This window comes from Plecotus auritus (assembly GCF_963455305.1).
Source record: "Plecotus auritus genome assembly, chromosome: 4".
NCBI classification, from domain to species: Eukaryota; Metazoa; Chordata; class Mammalia; order Chiroptera; family Vespertilionidae; genus Plecotus; species Plecotus auritus.
Window position 1 is genome coordinate 192,453,989 of NC_137775.1, and position 26,627 is coordinate 192,480,615.

The 26,627-nt window shown below is 60.0% G+C and overlaps 1 protein-coding gene across 11 annotated transcripts in view; it reads right to left on the reverse strand.

The window, feature by feature from the left end:
* The window catches only part of OGDH (oxoglutarate dehydrogenase), a 41,374-nt gene that overhangs the window by 5,798 nt on the left and 8,949 nt on the right, over positions 1-26,627 (reverse strand). For 4 of the 11 annotated variants that reach the window (XM_080666394.1, XM_080666391.1, XM_080666395.1 and 1 more), the window contains exons 2-19: positions 26,373-26,621; positions 17,555-17,746; positions 16,309-16,399; positions 11,584-11,628; positions 6,472-6,587; positions 5,674-5,828; positions 5,433-5,579; positions 4,990-5,080; positions 4,589-4,768; positions 3,329-3,457; positions 3,021-3,200; positions 2,626-2,778; positions 2,006-2,108; positions 1,738-1,866; positions 1,365-1,515; positions 575-702; positions 318-496; positions 129-200 (exon numbers count right to left, since the gene is read on the reverse strand). In XM_080666394.1, coding sequence (XP_080522520.1) covers positions 129-200; positions 318-496; positions 575-702; positions 1,365-1,515; positions 1,738-1,866; positions 2,006-2,108; positions 2,626-2,778; positions 3,021-3,200; positions 3,329-3,457; positions 4,589-4,768; positions 4,990-5,080; positions 5,433-5,579; positions 5,674-5,828; positions 6,472-6,587; positions 11,584-11,628; positions 16,309-16,399; positions 17,555-17,746; positions 26,373-26,594 — 2,463 coding nt within the window. In that variant the 5' untranslated portion in view covers positions 26,595-26,621. Of the gene's footprint in view, positions 1-128; positions 201-317; positions 497-574; positions 703-1,364; positions 1,516-1,737; positions 1,867-2,005; positions 2,109-2,625; positions 2,779-3,020; positions 3,201-3,328; positions 3,458-4,588; positions 4,769-4,989; positions 5,081-5,432; positions 5,580-5,673; positions 5,829-6,471; positions 6,588-11,583; positions 11,629-16,083; positions 16,187-16,308; positions 16,400-17,554; positions 17,747-26,372; positions 26,622-26,627 lie in introns of all 11 variants that reach the window. The other 7 variants (XM_080666398.1, XM_080666397.1, XM_080666399.1 and 4 more) reach the window with 3 other exon arrangements.

Below are 26,627 nucleotides of genomic sequence, written 5' to 3' on the forward strand. Positions count from 1 at the left end.
TGCCCGCATCGGACACAGAGCAACTCCCCCGGCTCCCACGGCCACACTTGCTCCGTGCCCTCGGGAAGCCTCACGGGGGGAGACCCGCATCGGGGCCCCTGCACCCGCCCCTGGGGACGGCCCCTCACCGGCAGGACGTCGGGGTCGTCATTGCACATCTGCAGGAACCGCTCGGGCCTGGCGGAGGAGTGCTCTGGGCCCTGGAAGCAGGTGCGGTTCAGCCCCATTGCCGTCTCCACACCCCCCGGGGCTCCCTCCTGCTGGCACCCCCGCCCCCCGCCACCCCAACCTCTCCCACCGCACAGGGCGGGGCTCACCATGCCCTCCATGCCGTGGGGCAGCAGGAGCACGATGCCGTTCTGCCGCACCCACTTGGCCTGCCCGGGGCAGATGAACTGGTCGATGATGCACTGGGCCGTGTTGTGGAAGTCGCCAAACTGGGCCTCCCAGAGCACCAGGGCGTTGGGGCTGGCCATGGCAAAGCCCAGCTCGAAGCCTGCAGACAGGAAGGGCATCAGCAGGGAAGGGGCGGGTGGGGCAGCGGGGAAGAAGGGGGGCAGGGGGCCTTGCTCACCCAGGACCCCGTACTCAGACAGCGAGCTGTTGCACACAGTGTAGGGGGCCTGGTTGGGCCACAGGTGGTTCATGGGGATGCAGGTCTTCTTGTCCACGTTCTGGTCGTGCAGCACGTGGTGGCGGTGGCTGTCAGACAACACAGGTGAGCAGGCAGGGCTGCTGCCTCTGCTCAACAGCAGACCCCACGCCCCGTCCTAACAGGAGGGCCGCACGGGAGGGAGTGGGCAGCACAGGTTGGGGGGATGAGGCAGGGGACGAGGCGGGAGGGGGCAGCACAGGCAGGGGGTGAGGCGGAGGGGGCAGCACAGGCAGGGGGTGAGGCGGGGGGACGAGGCGGGAGGGGGCAGCACAGGCAGGGGGTGAGGCTGGAGGGGGCAGCACAGGCAAGGGGGAGGGGGTAGCACAGGCAGGGGGTGAGGCGGGGGGGAGGGGGCAGCACAGGCGGGGGGTGAGGCGGGGGGACAAGGCGGGAGGGGGCAGCACAGGCGGGGGGGAGGGGGCAGCACAGGCGGGGGGTGAGGCGGGGGGGAGGGGGCAGCACAGGCAGGGGGTGAGGCGGGGGGGAGGGGGCAGCACAGGCGGGGGGTGAGGCGGGGGGACGAGGCGGGAGGGGGCAGCACAGGCAGGGGGGAGGGGGCAGCACAGGCGGGGGGGAGGGGGCAGCACAGGCGGGGGTGGGGGGGGAGTGTGCGCTGGGCTGAGGTGGGCCCTAAGGCCTAAGGCCGTGCCGTGTTTTCCTGGGAGAGAAGCAGTGACCACCCCCCCCACTGCGAGGGCCTGGCGCTCACCTGAAAGTGCCCCGCTCCACGTCCTGGCCACTCAGCCGGATGTGGATGCCCTCCTTCAGCAGGGAGCCGAACGCCATGTACTCCGCCAGGGCCCAGTCCACAGTCCTGTTCTTCACCAGCTCCCCACGTGTCTTCAGGATCCGGCTTAGCCCTGCAGACACGGTGCTCACCGCCCGCCCAGCCTCCCACACACAGAGCAGCCTCGCCGGGGTGGGGAGGGGCGTGTGGAGACCAGGCCCTGGGGAGGCTGTCACGGCCCATCCTTCCTCCACGGCTCCAGCGAGGACCACACTCGCAGGGCGAGGGGAGCCAAGGGCTTCCTGCCTTTAACCGCCCCCTGCCTGGGACCGGCCGGGGGCCACGCAGCCCTCACCTCCGTGGATGGTGAAGTTGTCCACCGGCACAGAGCTGGCCACGCTCCCGATGTGCGTCAGGATGTCCTCCTCCAGCCCCGTGGAGGGGCAGGTCATGCTCCTGGGCTGCCCGTCCAGCGTGAAGAAGCCTAAGACAGAGGCGCTCGCTGACGCCGCCTGCACGGTGGCTCCCGAGAGGCTGCGGAGAGGCCTGGGCAGCTCCCGTGAGAGGGAAGTGGGGTCTAACTCGGCCCGTGGTGCTGGGTCCGTGGGCGACGCCTCACTCACCAGGCCAGGGGGAGTCCAGCCAGTGCTTGATGTGCAGGATCTTCTCGTCCTTGGAGCGGGCGAAGGCCTCCTCGCAGATCTTGTCGTACTTGGAGATCTCCTCCTGGAGGGTGGGCGGGCGCCGCGTCAGGGGGCGGCAGGTGGCAGGCAGAGCCCGGCCTTGGCGGTCCCCACGCACACCACCTTTCGGATCCATGCTGCTCGCGGTCCCTTCTCCGCATGTGGGCAGATCCTGCCACTCCCCCACCCTGCTCCAAGGTCTGGCTCTCACGCTGACGCAGCCCCCCGGCCCCCGCCCCAGGATGGAGCCCACGGCGCCCTCCCCAGCAGCCCCACTCCCCCATCGGCCACGAGCTGCTCTGGGCCAGCCTCCTCGCCTCCTTCTGAGCACCCAGGACCCACCAGGCACACAGCCCTCTCCAGCCCCCAGCTGGACCTGCACCCGCCTCTCACCCTGCCATGAACTTGCCAGTTAGAAAGTGGGCGGGGCCGTGGCCCACATGGAGCGCCCACCCACACGGAGTCCTCAGGCGGGCCGCCCTGCCCCCTGCCCGCAAAGCCCCCGGCCCGCAAATCCGCAGTGAAGCGCCACAGGTGAGCCGGCCGGCGGGGCCCCGCACCTCGTACTCGGGCTGGTTGACCACGCCCTGCGACACCAGCAGCTCCGCGTACTTCTGCAGCACCGGCTTCTGCTTGCGGATCTGCTTGTACATGAGCGGCTGCGTGAACATGGGCTCGTCCATCTCGTTGTGGCCGTTGCGCCGGTAACACACCTGGGGACAGCCAGGAGCCAGCATCAGGGCCGCGGAGGGCAGGGGCCGCGAGGCTCCTGCCCGGCTTCCTGGCACACCAGGCTGCTTTGCTTCAGGGACGAAACAGGTGACCTGAGAGCGTCCGGGCGGGACAGGACCCCGAGTCCCTGCCACAACTGACGCCTGTGGGCAGGACACTCGGAGGCTCTCGGAGAGCAGCAGGTGACCCACACGCCAGAGTCCGAGCCCTGCGGGCCACTCACCAGGTCCACCACCACGTCCTTGTGGAAGGTGTTCCTCCACTCGGCAGCCACCTTGCACACGTACATGACGGCCTCTGGGTCGTCAGAGTTCACGTGGAAAATGGGGGCATTCACGACCCGGGCCACGTCGGTGGGGTAGGGTGAGGAGCGGGCCATGCGGGGGTCCGTGGTGAAGCCAATCTGCAAGGGACACAGGCTGCTGGGCTGGTGTGAGATAGCGGGGGGCGGAGGGAGGGGGCGGGGCCAAGGACAGGGGCGGGGCCGCGCTGCTAGAAACCAGAGGCCCTGGCCGCCCTCTGCCCGGTCACCTGGTTGTTGACCACCACGTGGACAGTGCCGTGGGTGGTGTAGGACGGCAGGTCGCTCAGGTGGAAGGTCTCGTATACGATGCCCTGGCCCGCGAACGCGGCGTCCCCGTGCAGCAGGATGGCCATGACCTGCGGACCCCAAGACCACAGAGCCAGTGTGGCACACCTGGAGGCCGAGCCACAAGCAGCTTTTCAAACTAGGTTTTCTGAGATCCCTCCAAGGTGAGAAGGCAAGTGCGGGGGCTGGGTCAGGCCGCCCTCCAGCGTCTCGCCTGCCCCACATCCTGCATGGGTCCTGGGTCCTCCTGACTAGACTCGGCAACGGCGCCCTCCACACCAGGACACGCCTGTGCTGGCCCCACGCCAGTGTTAGCTTTAACTGCCAATGCCCTTGGTGAGAACAGTGGCAGAGCGTGGGGGAGCCTGAATCTTGTTCCTCAGCCCTCCCAGGCTGCACGGAGGCAGCTGCCCACTTGAGTGACATCCTCCCCGTGGGCCTCCCTTCCTCTGTGGCAGGCGTCCACCAGAGCAGGAACCGATCCTGTTGCCCGTCAGCAGTTTCTCTTCCGAAGCCCAAGCACAGGACGCACAGACTCCGTCTGCGAGGCAGAGCCCTGCGCACTGACCTGGTCCCACCTCTAGGTCTGACCCTCTATCCGTGTCCACCTTCCACCTGCAGAGACCTCCCTCCACCCACCTGCCCAGCGCCTGCTGTTGTGCAGACGTAAGGACTCCTGCCTCTCACTCCACATCCGCCCGCACACAGCTTGCCCGCCCTGCTGGGCTCCGCACCAGGGCCCCCCCACGCCCCCCCCCCGCCTCAGGCGCTCCTGGCTTCCTTCCACCCCCATGACCTTCTTTCTGGGGTAAGCGGAAGCAAGACGCAGGGGGGTGCTGCCGACTTCGCACCCCTAGAACACACGCCGATGCCAACAGACACGGCGTTCCTGCCTGGTGGCTTCCAGGTTGTGACCTGTGACACACGCAGGCGCCACCATCCAGGGGGGGTGTGTACACGCCTGGGAACCCCGTTTTCCCACGGCACCCACCTGTTGGTCCACGCCGCCTCCCTCAGGCCACCCGCACCTGGAAAGACTCCCCGCCCGCTCAGTGAGAGCACCGGTTCCTCAGGACACTTGCAAGACGGGCTCCGGCCCAGACCTGGGCGCCGTGAGGGCAGACCAGCCCGCAGGCATGAGGTCACTGCCCTGCCCCCAGCCACCCCAGGCCTTTGAGGACCCGCCCAGCCCTGTGGCGTACCTTCTTCCCCTCGGTGTCCCCACAGTAAAACTGCTCGGCTTTGGTCTTGCCCATCACCACGGGGTCGGCGGCCTCGAGGTGGGAAGGGTTCGCCACCAGCGACAGGGTGATGTTCCTGTCGGTCACACGGTTGATCCGCCGGTGGTACATGCCCAGGTGGTACTTCACGTCCCCAGAGCCCTGCGGACAAACGGAGGCTGGGTCGGGCAGCACACGGAGCCTGCGTTCAACCCCACCCCAGACCTCCTCTGCCCAGGACGGCGCCTGCCCCGGGCCGGTGCACGTGTGGGGCTGCCAGGCCGCTGACCAGGTGGCCACCCTCTAACCCCCAGAAGCTGGCCCTGGCAAGTCCCCCCGGAGGCGGCGCCACACCTGCGTTCCTGGGGACACCAGTGCCTCACCTCGTCGGCGGCCTCCAGTTTTGAGTCAAACTGACAGAAAATCTGCTCCAGCTCCTTCCTGATGACGTTCGCCAGCACGTTCAGCCGTCCCCTGGACACACGGGGTCAGGGGTCAGCAGGGCCCTTCCTCCTCTGAGGGACAGGCAGCACCTAGGTTTGCTGCCCGAGAGGTGCTGAGGCCAGAGCTGGTGGGGAGGCCAGCCTCCATTCACCCGCCTGAGGCCATGATGAGGGGAGGAAAGGGCCGTCGTGGCTGCTGGCACCTGCAGCCCTCCCTCAGGTCAGCGGCCTCTGCGGTGACCCCAAGGGCTCTGGCTTTAACTTTTATAAGACGCAGCACCAGGCCAACAAGCCTGCCTGAACCACCTGTGGCCTCGGGCATGATGGTAACTGCAGGGCGAGGGGTGCCGGGTGGGTGAGGCGCCCCTGGGCGGTATCGGTACCTGTGCGGCATCCCCATGATCACTTGGTCCACACCGTTCTCACTTGACTTGTCGATGATGGTCTTGAGGGCCGGGATCAGCACCTCGCAGCCTTCCAGGCCGAAGCGCTTCTCAGACGACCACTTTCGCTGCAGGAACTCCTCGAACCTGGACGGAGCCACGGCCTGAGAGCAGTCCAGGGCTGACCGCTCCCCAGAGCTGGCCTCCCACCCTACTCAGCCCCGCCCAAGTGCCTCCCCACCTCGTGGACCGCACGAGCCTGGCCAGCAAAGTGCGCTTCTCCTCATTGGTGAACTGCATGACCCCCGGCGTCTCGAACTTCCTCCGGATCCACTGGCACTGCTCCAGGTCGTTGATGAACATGAACTCCACCCCGATGTGCTGGCAGTAGGCGTTCTGTTCCACACAGCCAGGCGCACAGTGGGTCAACACCGCTCAGCCAGACGCCTCCCTCCCCGACGCACCCAGCTGTATGCGTGCGTGTCTGTGCGTGCGTGCGCACACGGAAGGTGCCCACCGGCTCCACAGAGGAGGGAGAAAAGCAACTGGGAGGACAAGCGAGCAGACGGCTCCGACGACAGGGCACCGCTGGGCAGCCTGCGACCTCTCACATCTGAAATAATCTCCCACGGGATTGGAACCCACAGAATTTTCTCCTTTCTTAGGTTGATTATAAAATTAAAAACCACAGGTTTTTATCTACAAGATAGCAAAAGGAATTTCCTTTCCTTTGCATTTAAAGAAATACATGCCCCTGGCTGGTGTGGCTCAGTGGTTGAGCATCCGCCCATGAATCAGGAGGTCAAGGTTCAATTCCTGTTCTGGGCACATGCCCAGGTTGTGGGCTTGATCTCGTGTGGGGTGTGCGGGAGAGAGCCAGTCAACGGTTCTCTCTCATCATTGTCGTTTCTCTCTCTCTCTCCCTTCCTCTCTCTAAAATCAATAAAAAATATGTTTTTAAAAAAAACAAGACTAAGAAAACCCCAACTAGTGGGGAGGCCTCCTGCCAACGTGGGCTTTTGGGGAAAGCACGCCTCACCTCTAGCCGTCGGATGATCTCCCGCAGCGGCAGCGCCGACTCCTGCCCCCCGATGAAGGTGGTGGTCGGCAGGTGGAAGACCTTGTCCAGGTCAGACTCGTCCAGGCCGTAGAACCCTGCGGGTGAGGAGAGACGCAGGGCCCACGGGGCAGTTCATGGAAAGGGGAAGGGAGGCCCCAGGCGGAGAAAAGAGAAGAGAAAAACCATGAAAACCTCTGACACGTAGTAACGTAAGTAACATTTTATAGCTAGAAACACAAACTTAGCAATAAACAGAAGCTGAGAATATTACTGGGTGTCACAGGCAAATGAGAATGAAATTAATATATGCATATTAGTCCGGTGCACCAATTATTCGTAATTTAGAGAAAAACGTATTTCAAGGTCCCAAAGACACCAACAATTTTGGTTTGAAAAGGCACTGGGCGAGTCCATGAGAGAGCAAATGAAGAGAGTTGAAGAGGGACTTGGAGTGGGACAGGAATTGGTACAGAAGAGGCCACGTGTGCACAGGGGGACACTCGTGTGCGGGGGTGACAGGAAGCTGGAGACGGGGAGTGAGGGGCAGTCACCGAGAAGCAGGGGTCTGTGGAGAGCAGCGGGCAGCACAGCGAGGGCCTCACAGCCGTCCCTGCTCCTGGAGGCCCAGCCTGCACGCTCTGGACCCGCTCCCGCCAGCACTGACCTTCAGTAGCCTACGCTGGTTCACTAGCGACCACTGTCTGACCGGCTTGGTCCCTGACCAGCACTGCACTGCCCGAGCCCAGCTCCGGGCCGGCGCCCCTCAGGCTGAAGGGACCCAAGGAAGGGCTCTTTCCCGGGCACCACTGTGCGGGTCTCCCAGGGGCAGGGACCTGGAGAACTGCCTGGGGACACTGCAGAGGGCTCCCACCCCTGGCAGAGGCCGGTGCCCAGCCTGTGGCAGCGGTCACGTGTCCCCGCAGCGGGATCTGCACCCCAGACGGAAACACGCATTTCCAGGCTCCGGCCCAGCATGGCTCACCGGTCACAGCGGCTGGGACTCTCCAGTGTCCCTCAAGCTGCAGCCTGTGGACCTAATGCTTAAACGCAAGGCCTGCGTCTCTCACACCCGACTGTTGGGTCCTTCGTGCAGGGGGTGGGGAGGCGGCTGGGGAAGCCTGGTCCGCTCCCAGCCGCTGCTCTGTCAGGGATGAGGCAGCAACCACACGCCTGTGACCCGCAGAGCCCAGCTTGCGGTGCTGGCAGGAAGACCGGCCCCTCCTTCGCGCCCTGTGCACGCCGTGGGCACCGGCTCGCGGCCTCTCAGCACGAGCCCAGCCTCGCCGTGTCTGCGGCTCTGCACGTCCATCTCCTGAACTGGTCGTTCTCTGAACCTCGAAACCGCTGGCCCCACTCCTGCATTTCTGGGTCTTGCTTGCGGGAAGGTGGAGAATCCTCCCTCCTCCCTCCTGCCCCTGAAGCAACCAAAACCCCAGACACCGGCCGGCTCTGAAAGGGGGAAGATGGCTGACCAGCCGGGGTCCTGGCCTCCTCCTGGGCTCCTGTCCTCAACCTGGAGCCAAGAACCTGCAGCCCGGAGCTCCCTCAGGTGCAGCAAACCAGCCCCGCAGAAGCTGCGCTGGCGAGACAGGAAGGCAGCCTCGCCACCAACACGAGACACCCTGCCGCCCGCCCTCCCTGGCCTTGTGCCATGCCTCCGACCTGCACGTCCAAGGTATCAGCGAAGAGCTGTCCGCACCCATCCGGGAGGTGCGGGGCCTCCAATCCCCACCCAGGACGCCCCCGTGTGGTGCCCAGGAGACGGCGGCCACAGAGATCAAGGACGAGCCCCTGACCCCTAAGGTTCTGGGTGTAACAAGTGTCTCCAACGAGAGCAGGAACATCCCAGGCTGAACAAGGTCCTCCCCAGAGGCCAAAGGGACACAGATGGGGGCTTCCGCACTGGACTGTCCAGGACCCCGCACAGGGCTTTCGAAGCCACCGGAACGTGACAGAGGCCCCGGGAAGAGACTGGGACTCAGCACAAAACCGGGAAGTCTAACCATGGAAGGCGCAAAGAAGGGCCACATGGGAAACGCTGAGATGATGAAATACTGAGACTCAGAGGACGGGCCCTGGCCGGGCGGCCCCGCTGGTTGGAGCGTCGTCCAGTCACCAAAGGTTTTGGGTTCAGTTCCCAGTCAGGGCACACACCTAGGCTGCAAGTTCTTCCCAGGTCAGGGCGCACGCGGGAAGCAACTGATGGATGTTCCCGTCTCCCTCTCTCTCTAGAAAAGCAGTAAAAAGCAAAACATATCCTCAGGTGAGGGTTAAAACAACACACAGAGCGCCTCAGAGGATGGGCTCAGGCAGAACCAGGGACAGGATCAGTGACGTGAAGACAGGAGAGAAAGGAAGGGACCCGAAGAGGAGAGAGCCTGACGGAGGGACTGGAGAAACCTGGGACGTGTGACACGCCACGGAAGCTCCCACGACTGGCGATTCCCAGAGTGAGGGCAAGAGGGCGGCTTGGCAAACACGGCTGGGGATTTCCCAAATACGCCAAAGACGTAAGCCCGCAGGTTCAAGACGCCGAGTGAGCTCACAGGATAAACCCAAAGAGACCCACGGCAAACACGTCACCATCAACGCGGTGAGGAGTCCGTTCTTCCTAAACCGACCCATGGGCTGAACCCGCTTCTGACCAAGCTGTCAGCAGGTTTTCTGAGAACAAAAGCAAGCTGGCTCTAAAGGTATCTGGGAAGACGAAGGCCCTAGAAAGTCTCACAATCCTCACGGGGGTGGGGGGCGGGGGGGGGACACAGGCTAGAGAACAGAGCAGCCCCCCTCCGCCCCGCTGAGGTTTGAGAAAGTGCAGAAGCAGCTCCATGAAGGGAAGGTTTTCCCACTAGTGTGCTGGAGCCCTCAGACACCCACAGGCAAACCTCCCCCCAGGAAACAAACCGAACCCTTCCCAGCTTCACGTCTTCTGCAGAGATTAACAACACGGACCATGGATTTAAACGTAAAACACAAACTATCAAGCCTTTGGACAAACACCCAGGAGAACATCTTTGGGATTGAGCCCTAAGGAAGGTGTGCTTAGACGGGACAAGGGTGTGACCCAGCAAAGGGAGACCTGATACACGGGGCTCTTCAGAACGTGAACCTTCTGCTCTACAACGACCCAGAGTCAGAGGAACCACCCAAGGCCTGTCAACAGTGAGTGGCTGAAAGCACTGTGGGCCCCTCATGGCCAGGAATGCTCCCCGCAATCAGGAGCCAAGGGTCAGAGGGCAGCCCGGTGACAGTCAGACCATCAGAGGGATCGGGGGTCAGAGGACAGCCCGGGTGACAGTCAGACCATCAGAGGGATCGGGGGTCAGAGGACAGCCTGGTGACAGTCAGACCATCAGAGGGATCGGGGGTCAGAGGACAGCCTGGTGACAGTCAGACCATCAGAGGGATCGGGGGTCAGAGGACAGCCTGGTGACAGTCAGACCATCAGAGGGATCGGGGGTCAGAGGACAGCCCGGTGACAGACCATCACAGGGATCGGGGGTCAGAGGACAGCCTGGTGACAGTCAGACCATCAGAGGGATCGGGGTCAGAGGACAGCCTGGTGACAGTCAGACCATCAGAGGGATCGGGGGTCAGAGGACAGCCTGGTGACAGTCAGACCATCAGAGGGATCGGGGGTCAGAGGACAGCCCGGTGACAGTCAGACCATCACAGGGATCGGGGGTCAGAGGACAGCCCGGGTGACAGTCAGACCATCAGAGGGATCGGGGGTCAGAGGACAGCCTGGTGACAGTCAGACCATCAGAGGGATCGGGGGTCAGAGGACAGCCTGGTGACAGTCAGACCATCAGAGGGATCGGGGGTCAGAGATAGCCCGGGTGACAGTCAGACCATCAGAGGGATCGGGGGTCAGAGGACAGCCCGGGTGAGTCAGACCATCAGAGGAGCCGGGGGTCAGAGGACAGCCTGGGTGACAGACCATCAGAGGAGCCAAGGGTCAGAGGACAGCCTGGTGACAGTCAGACCATCAGAGGGATCGGGGGTCAGAGGACAGCCCGGGTGACAGTCAGACCATCAGAGGGATCGGGGGTCAGAGGACAGCCCGGGTGACAGTCAGACCATCAGAGGGATCGGGGGTCAGAGGACAGCCCAGGTGACAGTCAGACCATCAGAGGGATTGGGGGTCAGAGGACAGCCCGGGTGACAGACCATCAGAGGGATCGGGGGTCAGAGACCAGCCTGGGAGACAGACCATCAGAGGAGCCAAGGGTCAGAGAATAGCCCGGTGACAATCAGGCTGACCGAAAAATGCCAATTCCAAATGTCACAGATGGCGATTCCATTAGCAGAACCTCTGGAAATGACAAAGTTACAGAAACAGAACAGACAGTGGTTGCCAGGGTTACACACGGGGGTGGGAAGCAGCAAGGACCCTGTGGGGCAGATGCAGTGGCAGCACGGCTGGGACGTCCTGTGGCCGTCAGGGGTGACCACAGGGAGCTGGCTGGGAGGCACATGTTGTTATTTCTAACCATTGCCTAGGAATCTCTAACAGTGCCTTTAACCCCAATGAGAGTCTCACAGATGCAAGGAGCAAACGGAGGAAAAGAACGGAGAGACACCTGCTGTGAAGGTAGACTGGCCACGGGGAGTGGCCACAGGCAGGGGAGCCCTATCACCTCTCTGGGGTCCTCGCGGGTGGTCTTCGCAGAGCCCAGGGTCGTCAGGGCTCCTCCCCCCGGCGCTGTCAATGCACCCCACGGGACATCTTGCCACAGGTGCCAGGAGGCAGAGTCTGAGAGACTGCCAAGCCCAGCCAAGGCCTGGCGCGAGGAGGGAGGGTTGCACATGCAGAAGGCAGTGTGGCCTGGGCCCAGGGGCCAGCGAGCCCTGAGCCTGAGGGCGCAGCGCAGGGGGGTGACGGACGGGAGGGGATGTCCCAGGACACGATGACGGGATGGGAATGACGGACAGCAGCTCTGCCTGCTGGGTCACAACTGAGCGACGGGAAAACATTTCCAAACCAGCGGCCACCTTCTGAACAGGACAGTGTGGGCTTCCCCAAGGGCATGCTGGGAGAAGCCGTCCTGCCAAGGCGCCCAGCTCCAGGAAGAAGGCGTGTTTCCATACCTCCCACTGTGAGCACTCGCAGTCGCTCCTGGAAACCGGCAAGGCCTGAGGCAGGGGCGTGGGGAGCGCGGAGGAAAAAGACAGGTGAGAGTTAGTTCAGAAGGCCCCCACGCAGGCAGGACGGAAGCACAGACAGGGCACAGACACAGACAGAGGAGGACAGGGTGGGGACAAGGGCTGGCCTGAGGTGAGGGGAAGGCCACTGGGCGGCGTCTGAGACCCCGTCCCCCTCCCACCGAAGTGGCCCCCACATGGCTCCGGGAAGGAATCACCCGATCTGGACACTTGGGGAGAAGTGAAGGAAAAGATGAGATTCTCGTTCCTTAGACCTGGAGCTTCAGGCGGGAGACGAGACCTGAGCCCTCAAGATTCCAGAGTGGAAGGCGCCACCCGTCCCCACGGCAATCAGCCACGTGCTCAGCGGCGCCCGTCCACCTGGGGCAGCTCTCCTGGTCTTGTGAACATCACCGAGCACCTGGATGCATGGGCCTGGGGACGGGGTCAGGAGGCCTGGTAACAGGATTCACAAGGCTGGGGGCTCAGTGGTCAGAGTGTGGCCACCACCCCTCGGCCACTCCCTGCCCTGGGAAAGCCAGACACCCTCGGAGCTGACGGCAAGAACTCAGAGGGGATGCAGAGACTCCGCTCTGGGTGGGACCACAGCACCCACCAAAGAGCGCGGAGCCAGCGGCTGAGAGAACACAGGGTCCTGCGGAGGCAGGCACTCCGCCGAGGTGAGAACGAGGCCGGTTTCTCTCCTCCGTCCTCAGGACACAGGACCTGCCACGGGCCACCTGCACACGCACTGTCCGAGGTAAGTGCTCCATCTTCTCACGCTGGGGGCAGGGGGTGCTTCTATTTTCACTTGTGCAGGAGCCCCCCCAATCTGTGGGTTAGCCATCTGCAGTCAACCGCCCCCAAAAATATTACATGGAAAATTCCCAAAACAAACAATTCATGTTTGTAATTGCACGCTGTTCTCAGTAGCATGATGGCATCTCAAGCCGCCCTGCTCTGTCCTGCCTGGGACGGGAACCCCTGCTCTAAAAATGCATGCCTGCCCGTCACTCAGCAGCCTACGCGGTCACCTAGAGGCCATCCTCCCGACTCCGATGCCAGCATGCTGTCACAGTCGCTCAGCTATGCACTGTGCCCAGTTCACAAATCATACTTGTCACAGGTGTGTGTGTAGGAGAAACCAGGACACACAGGGCTCACCACTGGGGGCTTAGCATGCAGCCTGCAAATGAGAGGGGACTCCTGCACTTCTTAGCTTTTTAAAAATAAAACGCCAACAAAAGATACAAATCAGGAGAGAAGAAATTTCAGAGAAGAAATTCTGGTTGTCATTTACGAGGGCACAGGGTCCCCAGCACCAGCACCAGCACCCGCACACACAGGAGAGAATGACTTCTTGCCGAGAGCGGAAGGCCCTGCTGGGGACGAGGGCTGAGGATGGCGGGCAGGTGAGGGCGTCCAGGAGGGAGGACAGCCTGTGGGGACGTGCTCAGCCGCCCGCCTGCTCGCTCACGGCAGCCAGTAGGTGCGAGGAGCTGCTCTCTAGTGCTCTCAGACTGTGAAAGCTGATGGGAAATCAACTTTTTAAAAGTCCTCACCCGAGGATACCTCCCATTGATTTTTAGAGAGAGGGGAAGAGAGAGGGAAAGACAGAGAGAAATATTGATATGAGAGAAACACATCAATTGGTTGCCTCCTGCCTGTGCCCCGACCAGGGCCTGGGCTGGGGAGAAGCCTGCAACCAAGGCACGTGCCCTTGACCAAAATTGAACCCGGGACCCTTTGGTCCACAGACCGACGCTCTATCCACTGAGCCACACCAGCTAGGGTGAGAAATCAGCTGTTTTTAAGCCCCTTCTCCCAACCTGCAAGGGGAGGTCTTGGGGGTGGGGTAACTCGGTTAAGCAGCTAAGATGTCACAATTTGGCCTTTTATTCAAACTGCATTTTTAACTGTTTAACTCAAGTTCACTTCCCAAGACCAACCCTGTGCAGAGGCTGGTGCGTCCCCTTCTCGCGGAGAGAACCGCTTCCAGTTCTGCTCTGTGTGAGGACCCCAGGGCCCACCTCGGGAGGGGGTGGACGGAACGGCCTGGCACCTAGAACTGCCCCCAAACACACACCCAAGAAAAGGCCCCCATGCCCAGCGATCTCTGCCCAATGAGAGAACCTGGCCCTGCCTCACGGAGAGACGTCTGACCCTCACCACACGGGCATTGGAATGACGCCAGCCCCCGCCTCCACGACACGTGCTCCGTCCACTAAGTGTCCGCGGTTAAGAGCTGCCAGCCGAGTCCTGCTGTCCCTCCTGGGAGCCCCAGAGACGCGGCCGCCCAGCCCCCTCTCCACCTGACCTCGGGCCAGGGAACTTCTGGGCCAGCATCTCCCAGCCTTCCCCACGCTGCTCAGGAAAGGTCACGAACCAGGCGGAGAACCACGACCCACTTTAAGAAATTCTGCGCGGACAGTGCCCTGCTCGCTGCCTTCACCCACCACGTGCTTCTCCAGCAGACTGCGCTCTGCAACATGGGGTGCGTGTCGCCTGAGCCTCCGCTTCCACAGAGAGTGAGGAGCCCCGCGCGGCGTGGCAGCGACCGAGGACGCCAGCAGCCGCTGCTCCCCCAGACCCACACCCCTGCAGTGACACTGCGTCCCATCACTGGGAGCCCAGGCCTGGCCCAGCCCCGAGGGACCTGGGCTCCATCACTCAGCTTCTGAGCCTGCCTCCACCAGACATCGCAGCTCCTACCCAGACTGTGCCGACCACGCCGGCTCACGGCCTCGGGAGCCAGGCCCGGCGGTCTGAGCTCAGCTAATCCTGAAACAAACTGACGGAGGGGACAGGCACCCAGCAGCCAGGCCTGAGGTCGGGCGAAACTGACCTGCACACACCAAGGGTGACAACTCAAGACTAACCTCCCCCAGGCTCACATTCATGTACTGGGTTTAAGCTACTTCCTATTTTTGTAGCTAAAGAAAACACTCATCACTGCTTTTGTCAAATTGTTTCAAATGCCTCTTACAAAGGGGGGTGGGGGGGGGGGCTCCCCGACTGGGTGGTCCCGAGGGCGCCTGGCCAGCAGAGGCAGCGTCTTTCCTCCAACAGCTCAGACGCTGTGTTTCCAGTCACCCTCAGTGTGAGATGCCGCCAGGGACCCTGCTCCCGAGCGGACGGAAAGCAAGGCCTCCGGCCTGGAAGAGCGGGCCTTCGCCTGTGCCGACGCGGCTGTGCGCAGGAGCTGCAGGTCCCAGGCCCGGACTCTCCGTCCCAGGCTCCTCCCGTGCCCGGAGGCTGTGGCCCCTTCCCACCTGCCCCGTGTCCAGAGGGACAGAGGAGCGCTCCAGGCCCCAGGCAGCTCTGATGAGCTGAGAACCACTGAGAAGGTCTGTTTTGATGACAACAAATGGGCACCCAGAGGTGCCCTGCTCTGCCTGAAGGCCCTGCCAGGGACACGTGGGCCCTCTCTTGGGAGGGCTCACCATGGAGGCTGCGGGGCTACGTGCCGAGGGGAGGAGAGGGGCTCCCTGTCCTATGGACACCCAGAGAAGCCCACTTCGGGGAGCACAAAGTTGTCACCACCAAAAAAGTAGCAGGACTCCACGCGGCCGTCTACCTGCCCTGCCCTGTGGCACGCTCAGGACGGCTTCCCTCCTGCAGAGCCAGGCCGGAGCAGGAGGGCCCTGCGGTCTGCATCTGCCTCCCCTGGCTGCCGCCTGACCCCGGGAACACTGGCCACCCTTCCTCAGGAGCGTGGGTGCCCTCGCGGGAGCAGCACAGGCAGGTGTAATTGTCAGTCTCATTAGCATGCACAGTGTTTCCGTGACACCCGTCCCTCTCAGAATTAGTCACACCGTAATTTCTGTAGCAGGTTAGCAGCACGGAGCCGGCGAGCAGATTAACTCGAGGAAGCGACTGCAGGTGGAGCCCAGCCACGCCCTGCGCAGCACCCGGGACGCGCGTGACGACGCCATGCGCCTCGCGCCTCCCTGCGCACCGGGCGCCTCCCGAAGTTTCCTCGGTGTGATCACTGGCCGGTAAGAATCGAGACCCCAGTGGCACGGCCTGTTTTGAGACTCGCCCGGCAGAGGCAGGCCCCGTGTGCTCAGGGACAGCGTGAGGCGACGGGAGGCTACGCAGGCCCTGTCCCGCACGGCGGCCCTGCGCCGGGTCTGCCAGGCGCCAGAAGAGCGTCTGAGCATCTTCTGATGGGCCTGCACAGGCGGGCCACCCTTTCCCCTGCATCTCAAACCTTTTCTGCCCCAAATTTTACTTTCTAACTTGAGACTCAGACGATGGAGCTCATATCATCTGTCTGAGAAGCTGGGACGAACACAACTTGCCCAGCACTGAGGCTGCGTGACCGTAATGTCAAGTGATCAGAACGAAGGAAACTTAAGAGTCTTCCCTCCCGTCTGGGCGTCTGGCCTCCCGGGCCAGCACCTGGGAGCTAAGCAGCAGCGCTGGCCGCTCTCAGACCCTCACCAAGTTTGTCTGTGGATGAGATAATGTCAGCGGGCACGGAGGAGTCCAGATCGGCATCCAAAATTCCCAGGGGGTCCAGCTGTGCTACATGGTGCCCTCGTATCTATGAAAGGGCCAGTGATGGGGAGGGAGGGACACACACAAAAGGACAGGAGAAAAAAAAGAGGGAAGGGGTAAAAAAAAGTAAAATTACATTAAAATTAGCATTTACAGATCGATCCTCACCCACGTTTGAAGAAACAGTTACTGGAGCATCATCAAAATTTACACAACTAATTCCGAGAGGATCAAGTTTTGCAATGTGGTGACCCCTGACCTGGAAGTAATAACACAAGCAGTGGTTAAACAGGTCCCGGGCTGTGGGGTAAAAGTCACACGTGGTCAAACCTCCCGAGAGCAATGAACCCGACTAGTTCTAACGGCCTCGGACAGCAGGCTGTCCCCATACTGTAAAGGACCCGCTTCATGGGGCCCTGTTTCCCTGGACAAATGGAGATGGGCTCTGGGGACATCACCCCAATGTGACTCCAACTCAGCTCTGACCAGAAAAAGGCCTCCGAGGAAGCAGGGATGCAACGCTGGGCAGGCAGTGCGAGCTGGGCCAGACCCGTCCGTGCCTGCTGGAGGTCAGGGCACCGAGTCAGACAAAGGATGGTTACACGGGACGGCCCCCTCTGATCTGACTGCCTAAAGCAGGGCAGAAACTCCCCCAAGTCTGTTCCCTAAAGCATGGGGCACGTCACCCACATCCTCCACTGGCACCGACGGGATGGAGGACAGGCCCCACGGGCAGCCCAGTTGCTGAGGCCGAGTGCACGCCGCCTCCCACAGGTCCCTGCAGCTTCCCCTCCTTGGAGAGAACTCCGCTTGCCACCGTCCCCGGGTACCTGTCCTGACACCGGTGGCGGAGTACGCCGATGCCCTGCCTGCGTTATAGCGACGGGAGAGGCAGCAGGAGAGTCTGGGTCCCAGGGGTTGCCCGAAGACTTCTGCTCCCCAGGACGGCTCCCGGATCAGGTGTCCAGGTCTGCAGGTGCCAGGGGGCTAACCTGGGAAAGGCCTGGCACCAGGTCCCTTCCAGGGCCTGACCGTGCACTGGAGCGCCCCACCTGCCCCTGCTTCCTGGGCATGCCCAGTCCCCAAACCCTACAGGTGCATCTCCTCCTCTCGGTGGGGTGCTAGCAGCTGACACGGGACAGCACAGTGCTCCTGGTCACCGGCACTGCCTGCGCCTGGCACTGTTTCCCTGCCCACAGATCTTTCTTGCCAACCTATGGAAACAAACGAGGAGCTGTTTCCAGGGCAGCACTAAAGATGGCAGAGGATCTGCTCCATGGGTGAGACTGTCCCGGCTCCTCTCCTCACCTTTTTCATTCCTGCACCCCTGGGCCCCAAGGCAGGGCCAGGCCCAGTGCTGGCAGGAGTGGAGGGCAAAGGCACATCCCCGGGAGGCCAGCGGGCGCCACCTTACCTGGTAGGCCCTGATGAGAGACTGCACCGCCAGGTGGTCCTCCACCAGCTTGTCCACGTTGGTCTGGGTGCCCACCAGGGGCTGTGCTCGGGCCACGGCAGACAGGGCGCCCATGCTCAGGGGCAGTGGGCTCTGGTAGGCAGTGCCTGGGGGCGCCCCGGCATTGGTGTTTCGGAAAAAAATGTCCCATGACTGAAGAGAGAAGGAACACACGTGTCACTCCACTGGGGGCCTAGCCCTCGTTTCCAGCCAAAAAAGAACTGTTCTTGGCAGGCAGGCCACATCCTGGCCGGACAATGTCCTCCTGCTCTGATCAGCAGCTCCCCTGACCCCTCAGGATGCCCCCCATCAATGGGGCCGAGGCCCTCTGGCTGCCCTTCCTGCCTGCCTGTCCCCGACCTCCTGTCCTTCACACAGCCTCCAGGGCTCAGGCCTCACTTGTGCCCTCAACCCCCCCTCCCCGACATACAGTGGCCCTTGTGTAAGGGGCAGCCTGGGGCTGGCGCTGGAGAAACTGTGCCATCCGTACTGCAGGAGGCCCCTCGGGGGCTCAGGAATGCGCAGAGGGAGGCCTTAGTCTGAGCCCTGGGATCCTGCCAAACACCGAGCACCGGGGCTCAGGGCTCAGTGTGGGAGGCAGCACCGGGGCTCAGGGCTCAGTGTGGGAGGCAGAGACGTCGGCGTGCACACGTCTGCGGTCAAGACCACACCGTGCGGAGCGCAGCGGCCAGCACACACCTGCGTGCAGTGGGAACCGACTGGGGCTCCTCTCAGTTCCCACTTCCTCTGTGCTAATCAAACCAACTCTTATTTCTCTTCCTACTATTTCTGGCTACTTCACGTCCAAATGATCCATGTGTAATTCACACGGACACTGTGGGCTCTTAATAGTTTATTCATCTCACACAGAGATGTGAGTCTTAAAAGAAAATATTTCAGAGATCAGAGAAACCAACACTTAATTCCATTGCAAAAAAAGCTCGTATATTAAAAACCAGGAAGGTCGGAGACACGTACCAGGTGTCCCGGTTAATAATGGCAGATTTGTAATCAAAGAAAACACGATAATTTCAAAAGAAACCTCAAAAGTGCTTTATTCAAAGTAATGCCCATCGCTAGCTACACATTCCCCCATCTTTCAGGTAATTTGTGGGTACGGTCCCACTAGAACTTTTCTTGTTTTGAGGCAAACCATTCAGAGACCCAATTTTCCCCTTCTTCGTACGTTTTGAAGTGCTGCTCAGAAAGTGCGTGTGCCATCGATCGGAACAAGTGCTAATAATCTGAAGGAGCAAGGTCTGGTGAATACAGCAGGTGGGTTCACACTTCCCAGGCAAGATCTTTTAACCTGTCTTTAACTGGTTTTGAAGTGTGTGATGGTGCACTATCATGAAGCAAAATTACTTTGCCATGTCTTCTGGCCCATTCTGGTCGTTTCACGACCAAAGTGTGGTTCAAATTGATTATTTGTTGTCAGTAGCAATCAGTATTAACGGTTTCACCTGGTTTTAGAAGCTCGTAATACACACCTTCCTGATTCCACTAAATGCAGAGCATTGTCTTCTTTCTGAAGCGATTTGGGCTTGTAGTTCAATGTTGATGGTTGACCTGGATCAACCCATGATTTTGTGCATTTGGGATTCTCAAAATAAATCCACTTTTCATCACCAGTCACAATTTGGTACAAAAAAAAAAAAAAAAAAAAAAAGACTTTCTTTCGTGCCATTGAAGCAAGCAACGTTTTACTGGTGACTTTTCAGTTTTCCATTTGTCTTTCGTTCAGTTGATGTGGCACCCATTTTCCTTCCTTTAAAATCTTTCCCATTGCTTGTAAACTATCAGAAATTGTTTGCTGAGCAACGTGTAATCTTTCTGCAAGTTGTTTTTGAGTTTGACACGCATCTTCATCCAATAATGCCTGTAATTGTTGGTCTTCAAACTTTTTCGGTTGACTTGGACGTTCTTTGTCTTTCACATCAAAGTCATCACTTTGAAAGCATTTAAACCAGCATTCACAAGTATCTTGAGATGGAACATGTTCACCATAAGCTTCCCGAAGTATATGATAACTTTCAGCAGCACTCTTCTTCAAAATAAAGTAATGAATTAAAACTTCCTGCAAATGCTCTTGTTTTGGCACGAAATTCAACATTTTTAAGCGTAAAAATACCTAATGGTAACACCTTCAGAAAATTTGACATGTGAAGTTTTGAAGCTTGCTGTTAATACAACAAAATAGAATACATATCAAATCGCATTATCTATCAACATAATGTGTAACTCCATCTATTGAAAGAAATCTGACTAACCGGTACACCTGGTAAACACTGTCTTTCTTCTCCGCCAGACATGTCCAGTTTCTAAGCTTCTTGGCCAGTAAACGGATTAGACGCCCGGGAGAACCTGAAGAGAGAGGCCAGCAGGCCTGCGCTCACCGCCAGTGAGGAGTCTGCAGGCAGCCCTCCAGTGCCGTGCAGGTCCAGGTCCATGTCCCGTCCCAAGAGACCCTGCCTGTGCCGCCAATCCCACCAGAAGCCTGCTGTGGTAAGCAGGGCCTGGTGCTGAACCTGTGTCCAGGGGCGTTTTCAGAACATCCAAGTTTATTCCCCTTGTATTCAGGAACTTATAATCAAACTACTGGGTGATACTGCACAACATGGGAGTATACGGAAAACCAGAGCTTTTACCTTAATAAAAATGGGGAATACATTAATAGCAATTTTTAAATGTTTTAACAAACCTCACTATTTGAGGTCCCTGTGTTCCCTGTTCTGGTTGACAGGCAGTGTGTCAGCTGATGGGCGAGAGCTGCAGGGTCCTCGCCTGGCACCAGCCCCACGCCAGCTGTAAGCACCGCACACGCCCTGCCTGGCCCTCTCCGCCCCTCGGGCAGGACTCGGAATCCAGTGCCATTCTCCCAACCTGCCATCAGGCTGTCCCCTCCCACACTCACTGAGCCGGCTCCACTGCCGGAGAGGCCCTGTGCCCACCAGCGACAGAACTGACTTGCTCCTGTGAGAAAGGAGAGGCCGCCTCAGTGTCCACTCCCCAGGCAGGGAGAGCCCAGGCCGAGCCCCTGCCTGGTGCGTTACAAGGACACACAAAGCTGACGCACTGGACACCCCAAACATTTCCAACTTCCTGGAGCTTGGGCAGCCCAGCCCTGGGAGGGGCAGGCGCCACCACTGGCCTCCCCTCTGGAACCTTCTTCTGACTGGCAGAGGACAGCGCTGGCCCACAGGGGAGCGCACCAGTTTGCACTTCCACCTCCCCGTCACTCACCCCCCACCGCACACACCAGGCCCTTCCCCGCACATTCTAGGCAGCAGGTGTGGGCACCTGCACTCAGGTGTGCCCCACCCACTCAGCCCTCAGCCCAGGAGACAACCCCAACAGCAAGCCCCTCCCACCATGACCTGACTGGTGTTCACATTTGGGTTCTGACTGCATGCACTTGGCAAAACCTGTGCACTGCAACTGAAAATGGGCAAAATGAAGGCCAGAGCGGGGCGCCTGTCCCACAGGGAGGGGGGTGGTGCTCCTCCGTCAGTGACAGGCAGACTTAGCTGCTCGTCGGCCACGCTGAGAGTCTGGTCCCCAGGCACTGCGGTCAAAGCCCCCCACCTGTGCCCGCCTGTTCCACAACTAACTCAGGAAGCCGTCCCCCACCAGGCCTTGGACGGACCAACAGCCAGATGCAGACACTCAGTTCTCTGCCCACCGGGGAGGGGGAGGGAAGGCACTGCCCCCGACAGCCAGCTGTTCCATCCAGCAGGGCCACAGGCTGCAGCGATGTGCTCACACCGGACACGTCTCCCCGGCACGTGCGAAGGTGAGCACGGTGACTGAGGTGGCAGGCACTCCACAAGCCCCGAGGCGGCCTCTGCAGCGCGCGGAGGCCCGGGGCAGGCGTCTGCGACATGCTTCTCCCTCTCGGGAGCAGCAGGACAGTGTTCTCTCAGAGCAGGTGCCAGGAAGGACAGCACATGGAGGGAGCTGGCTGCGAGGAGCCGAGGAGGGATGGTCGCAGGCCCCAGGGAGGCCAGGTGGCGGCGCTGGCAGACAGGAAGGAGGCTAGGCTGGGACCAGGACCAGGCAGCCAGGCAGTGGGAAATATCTCGGTGCGTATCATCTGGCCTGGCAGGGCTGAGGGAGGGCGGGGCAGCGCACGGGCAGGAGGGAGACAGCTTGTCCTCAGACGCATGGGCCTGCAGCCACCTCCCATGAGTGGGTTTAAGGCCTCAGCTTGTTGCCAAAATGACTTAAACGAAAACATGACTTGAAAACAAAACATTGTTTTCAAGTGTAAACAAGGGTAACATTCTAGTTGAAATGAAACCAGAATTCTTTCCTTTTATGTAACTACGGCATTTAAGTGAAGTCCACGGAGGCCACTGCCCCGCCTCTGCTCCCCAAGCCTCCACAGCAGGCTCCCCCTGCAGCCACAGCGCCCCCCTTCCTCGGCTCTGTCCTGCGGAAGCTGGTCCAATGCACAGCACGTGCCCGACACACCCGCTGAGTTAATTCACAGGCTCGGACTCCCTCACAGGGCACGCAGACTGACGGGGGGGGTGTCAGGTGGGGTGTCAAGGGGATGCCAGGGGGGTGTCTGGTGCAGTGCCACGAATGGTGTCAGCTGTATGAACCTGGGACGCCCAGCGTTCAAGGCTCCACCCCACCTCAGAGGTGCTGACCTCGGCAGGTGTGGACACTAACCAGGGACGTAGGCGTGAGTGGTTCAGTGAGGCAAACGGACTTTGTCTCAGCACCAAGCTCCTGGCTGTGAGCGAGCCCAGAGCTGGTTCCCAGAGGCTTCAGGGTTGGAGAGTGGTGACCGCACCACTTGGTGTCCCTCACGTGTCTCGAAGGCCCCACGGTATGAACACATCAGCCACACGAGTGCGCGGCCTACCAGGACACCACGCGCACGAGGAGCCACCACAGGCCAGCCTAGTCCCTGTTCCCTCCCTGCAGACGGGGCAAAGCCAGGGAAGTCGCCTGGGCTCACTGTGCCTCGCTCTTCACCTGTGACAGTAAGAGCACGGACACACAGGACAGCCTCTACCTGCACAGCCCCGAGGGACAAGAAGGTGAGTAGAACGTAACCCTGGGTTACGAATGCTTATTTCAGCCACCAAAGTCTAGGACTCTGGGTTCTGGTCTGACTGAGCCATTTCTTCCTGTTCAATGCCACGCCCGCTGTCTCTACCTTAGGTGGGAACCCGCTCACCGCCCATAAACACACCCCAATCACCTTTGGACACCCTGGAATGGATCGAACCCCAGGTTCAAAGGCCATGGCACAGTGATAAACTAATGGCTGGTCCATTTCAGGCTCGAGCATGACACTGGCAACCATGTAAGTTCTGGTACTGACAGAGCTTTGTAATTCTTTGTTAATCCTCACCCAAGGATATTTCCTCATTGATTTTTAGAGCGAGTGGAAGGAAGGGGGAGAGAGAAACAGATGTGAGAGACACATCGGATTGGTTGCCTCCTGCATGTGCCCCAACCAGGGCCAGGGATCAAGCCACAACCAAAGTTTGTGTACTTGACTGGAATTGGACCCGTGACCCTTCAGTCCGTAGGCCAGTGCTCTAGACACTGAGCCAAACCGGCCAGGGCACTAACAGAGCTTTCTAACTGCTCCTGACAAGAAGCACAGGGCAACCAGCCACCGCGGAGAACAGATGCACGACCATCTTGAAACAAGGGTTTGGCCAGTTCAGCCCAATGGACAGGCAGGGACTCCTCAGCAAGGACCGTCACCAGGACTCGCTGGCAGACAGGAGCCTGTCTCCCCAGCCAGCCTGCACAGGCGCTCTCCCGGGTCAGAAAACGCGGCCAACTCGGCACGGTGTCCCAGCACCAGGTGCCCGTGCACACGGTGGGTTCACAGCACTGCCGCGCAGGAAAAGGCTGCTCTGGGCGGCCTCTAAACCCTCCTCAAGCGTCCTCTCTGCGCCAGCTGCTGGGCCTGCACCCTTCCTGAAAACATGGGGTGACTGCCCTGTCCAGGACGTCCACATGCGGGAGGTGATGGTCGATGGCCCACCCCCGCAGAACCTGCTTTAGAGCTAAGCGACCGAAGGACAGCGCGCAGGACAGCGCTGGCCTTCAGACCCACCCACCGCAGGGTCTTGCTCAAGCGACTCCCAGCTGAGGATGGCAGGGCTGCACCAGAGCCTGCTCAGAGCACCCCCACTATGGCGGGAGGCACTGGGGTTGGGGTCTGCCTGACTTGCTACCATGAAAGCAGTTGAAATGAAGGGTTCTGCTTGAGTCCTCCTCAGTTATGGAAACCGAGTGGATTTGTGCTCGATTAGAGCAATGCCGCTGTTTTTAAACCACAGGTAGCTCACAAAGAACATCTCCAACAGCTTCACTCTCTCCTCTCCAGGTGTGCGAGCAAAGCATCCACCACCTCCGAGGACAGCAAAGCAAAGCTGCGTCAGCTCTGCCCTAATGGACCTGCTGAGAGGGCAGGACACACCCTGGTGTCTGCCCGAGACCAAAGGTGGAGCCCATCACTCAGAGGAAGGACTATGGTGGCTGCCCAGCAGCCACACGTCCCCCCTCCTGCACCCTTCGTCACGGGCACGCCTCATGTGCATTCACCGCTAATCTAAGAGGCCTGCCTGGCTCCACAAGGGGTCACACGCAGGAAAAGGAAGGCAAGGGGCAGGCCTGAGCACAAGGCGGCAGCCTGGCTCATTCACTCCAGAGACAAGCTTACAGCAACTGTCCTCAGAGACTCGGCTTCCAACCCCAGCAGGGCGTCTTCTCAGCACTTCCTCCAGGTCCACCTGTCCAGCCTGGGCAAGGCCCAGAGCGCTTCCCGGGAACCAGGCCCCACCGGCTCTGGTGGACCTCGAAACAGGAAGGCCCGCTAAATGCCGTGAGGTTCAGACAAAGAGGAGGCACTTCTGGTGAGACAGGGCTGGTGGCTCCTGTAGTCACACAAATATATCCAGTCGTAAATGTCACCGACACAGAGCTTATTCTAGGGGCCCAAGACGCACAAGGAAGGAAAAGAGCAATCAAGAGTGATGACGTCGCCCTGACCGGTTTGGCTCAGTGGACAGAGCGTCGGCCTGCGGACTGAAGGGTCCCGGGTTCGATTCCGATCAAGGGCATGTACTTTGGTTGCAGGCACATCCCCAGTAGGAGGTGTGCAGGAGGCGGCTGATCAATGTTTCTCTCTCATCGATGTTTCTAACTCTCTATCCCTCTCCCCCCGCTTCCTCTCTGTAAAAAATCAATAAAACATATATATTTTTTAAAAAGGTGATGACGTCATGCCCTGGCCAGTTGCTCAGTGGTTAGAGCGCTGGCCCATGGACTGAAAGGTTTCGGGTTTAATTCTGGTCAAGGCATGTCTCTCGGTTGCAGGCCTGACCCCCAGCTCCTGTTGGGGCACGTACAGGAGGCAACCAATGATGTGTCTCTCTCACATCAACGTTTCTCTTTCTCTGTTTCTCCCCCTCCCTTCCACTCTCTCTAAAAATCAATGGAAAGCCCTAGCCGGTATGGCTTAGTGCAGTGGTCGGCAAACTCATTAGTCGACAGAGAGGCAAACCGCGGCTCATAAGCTGCATGTGGCTCGCGAGCCGCGGTTTGCCGACCACTGGCCTGCGAACTGGAGGGTGCCGGGTTCAATTCCAGCCAAGGGCACATGCCTGGGTTGCAAGCTTGATCCCCAGTAGGGGGTGTGCAGGAGGTAGCCAATCAATGATTCTCTCTCATCATTGATGTTTCTCTCTCCCTCTCCCTTCCTCTCTGAAATCAATAAAAAAAATATTTTTAAAAAATCAATGGAATAATATTCTCGGGTGAGGATTGACAGCAACAACAACAAAGAGTGATGACGCCAGCCTGCACGGAACACATCTCCACACCTGCCACCAGGCCTGGGCGCCTGGGGAGCCTGCCCTCCAGCTCCTGCACCGGCCACTGCCTGACCCGAAAACCATGAAATGGTCATTAAAACCCACAAATTTCCACTGGTCCAATGCTGCTAAGAAATTCTGCTCTGCCCGGCCGGCGTGGCTCAGTGGTTGAGCGTCGACCTATGAACAAGGCAATCACAGTAGGATTCTGGTCAGGGCATATGCCTGAGTTGTGGGCTCAATCCCCAGTGTGGGGTGTGCAAGAGGTGGCGATGGATGATTCTCACCATTGATGTTTCTAACTCTCCCTCGCTCTCCCTCCCTCTCCGAAATCAATTACACACATATATATATAAAACAAAGGGAAGAAAAAAAGGAATTCTGCCACGAAGTGTGCCCCGTACCAAGCAAATCGTGAGCAGAAGCACTAGGAGGAGAGGCCTTACAGGTGGCACAGGGGCTCCGAAGGAAGCCTTCCCAGATTTACTCCCCAGGACAGGAGGAAACCATGAGCATAACGATCGGGATGGGAAAGGCACAGAAATCACACGAGATGATTCACGGTGTTCTCGGGACCCCGGGGCGAGGAGCGTCCTGCGGTCGTCCTTCCGCTGGCTTCTCTTCTGCGCTGGCTTCTCTTCCGCGGCGTCCCTGCCGAGGTTCCGGAAGTGGCGCAAGTGCATCCTTGCGGAGATCCTTGCGGGTGACTGTGGTCTATTCCAGAGAGTGAGGCACCACGGTGAGGGGGTCGCCCCTCCAGAGAAGGTGGTTCCTGTTGGGCCTGGGTGGCCACAGAGCACTTGGGTCGCTGGGGCTCCTGGCTGCCGCCTGCCTTCCTGCCCGAGGGCTCCTCAGGACACTTACCTGGGTGGCCAGCCACCATCGGCGGCGACTCCAAACACACAAGGACCCGCTCCTGCGAGCCTTACCTTGTGAACACTCTTGGGGTTCTCCAGCCAGGCATAGTACATCTCCTCCACGTAGTTGGAGCTGGTCCCGCTCAGGAAGGGCTCCGCAGCCACGGGCGCAGTGTAGCACCGGATCTGCCCAAACGTCCGAGCGGCTGCTGGTCTGTTCTGGGAAAATGTCTTAACAGTCTGTGAGGCCGTCAAGGGCCGCAACTTAGTGGCACAAGTCCTTAAGTGAAACATCCTTGTTCTGAAGTTTCTCACCACTGCCTGCAC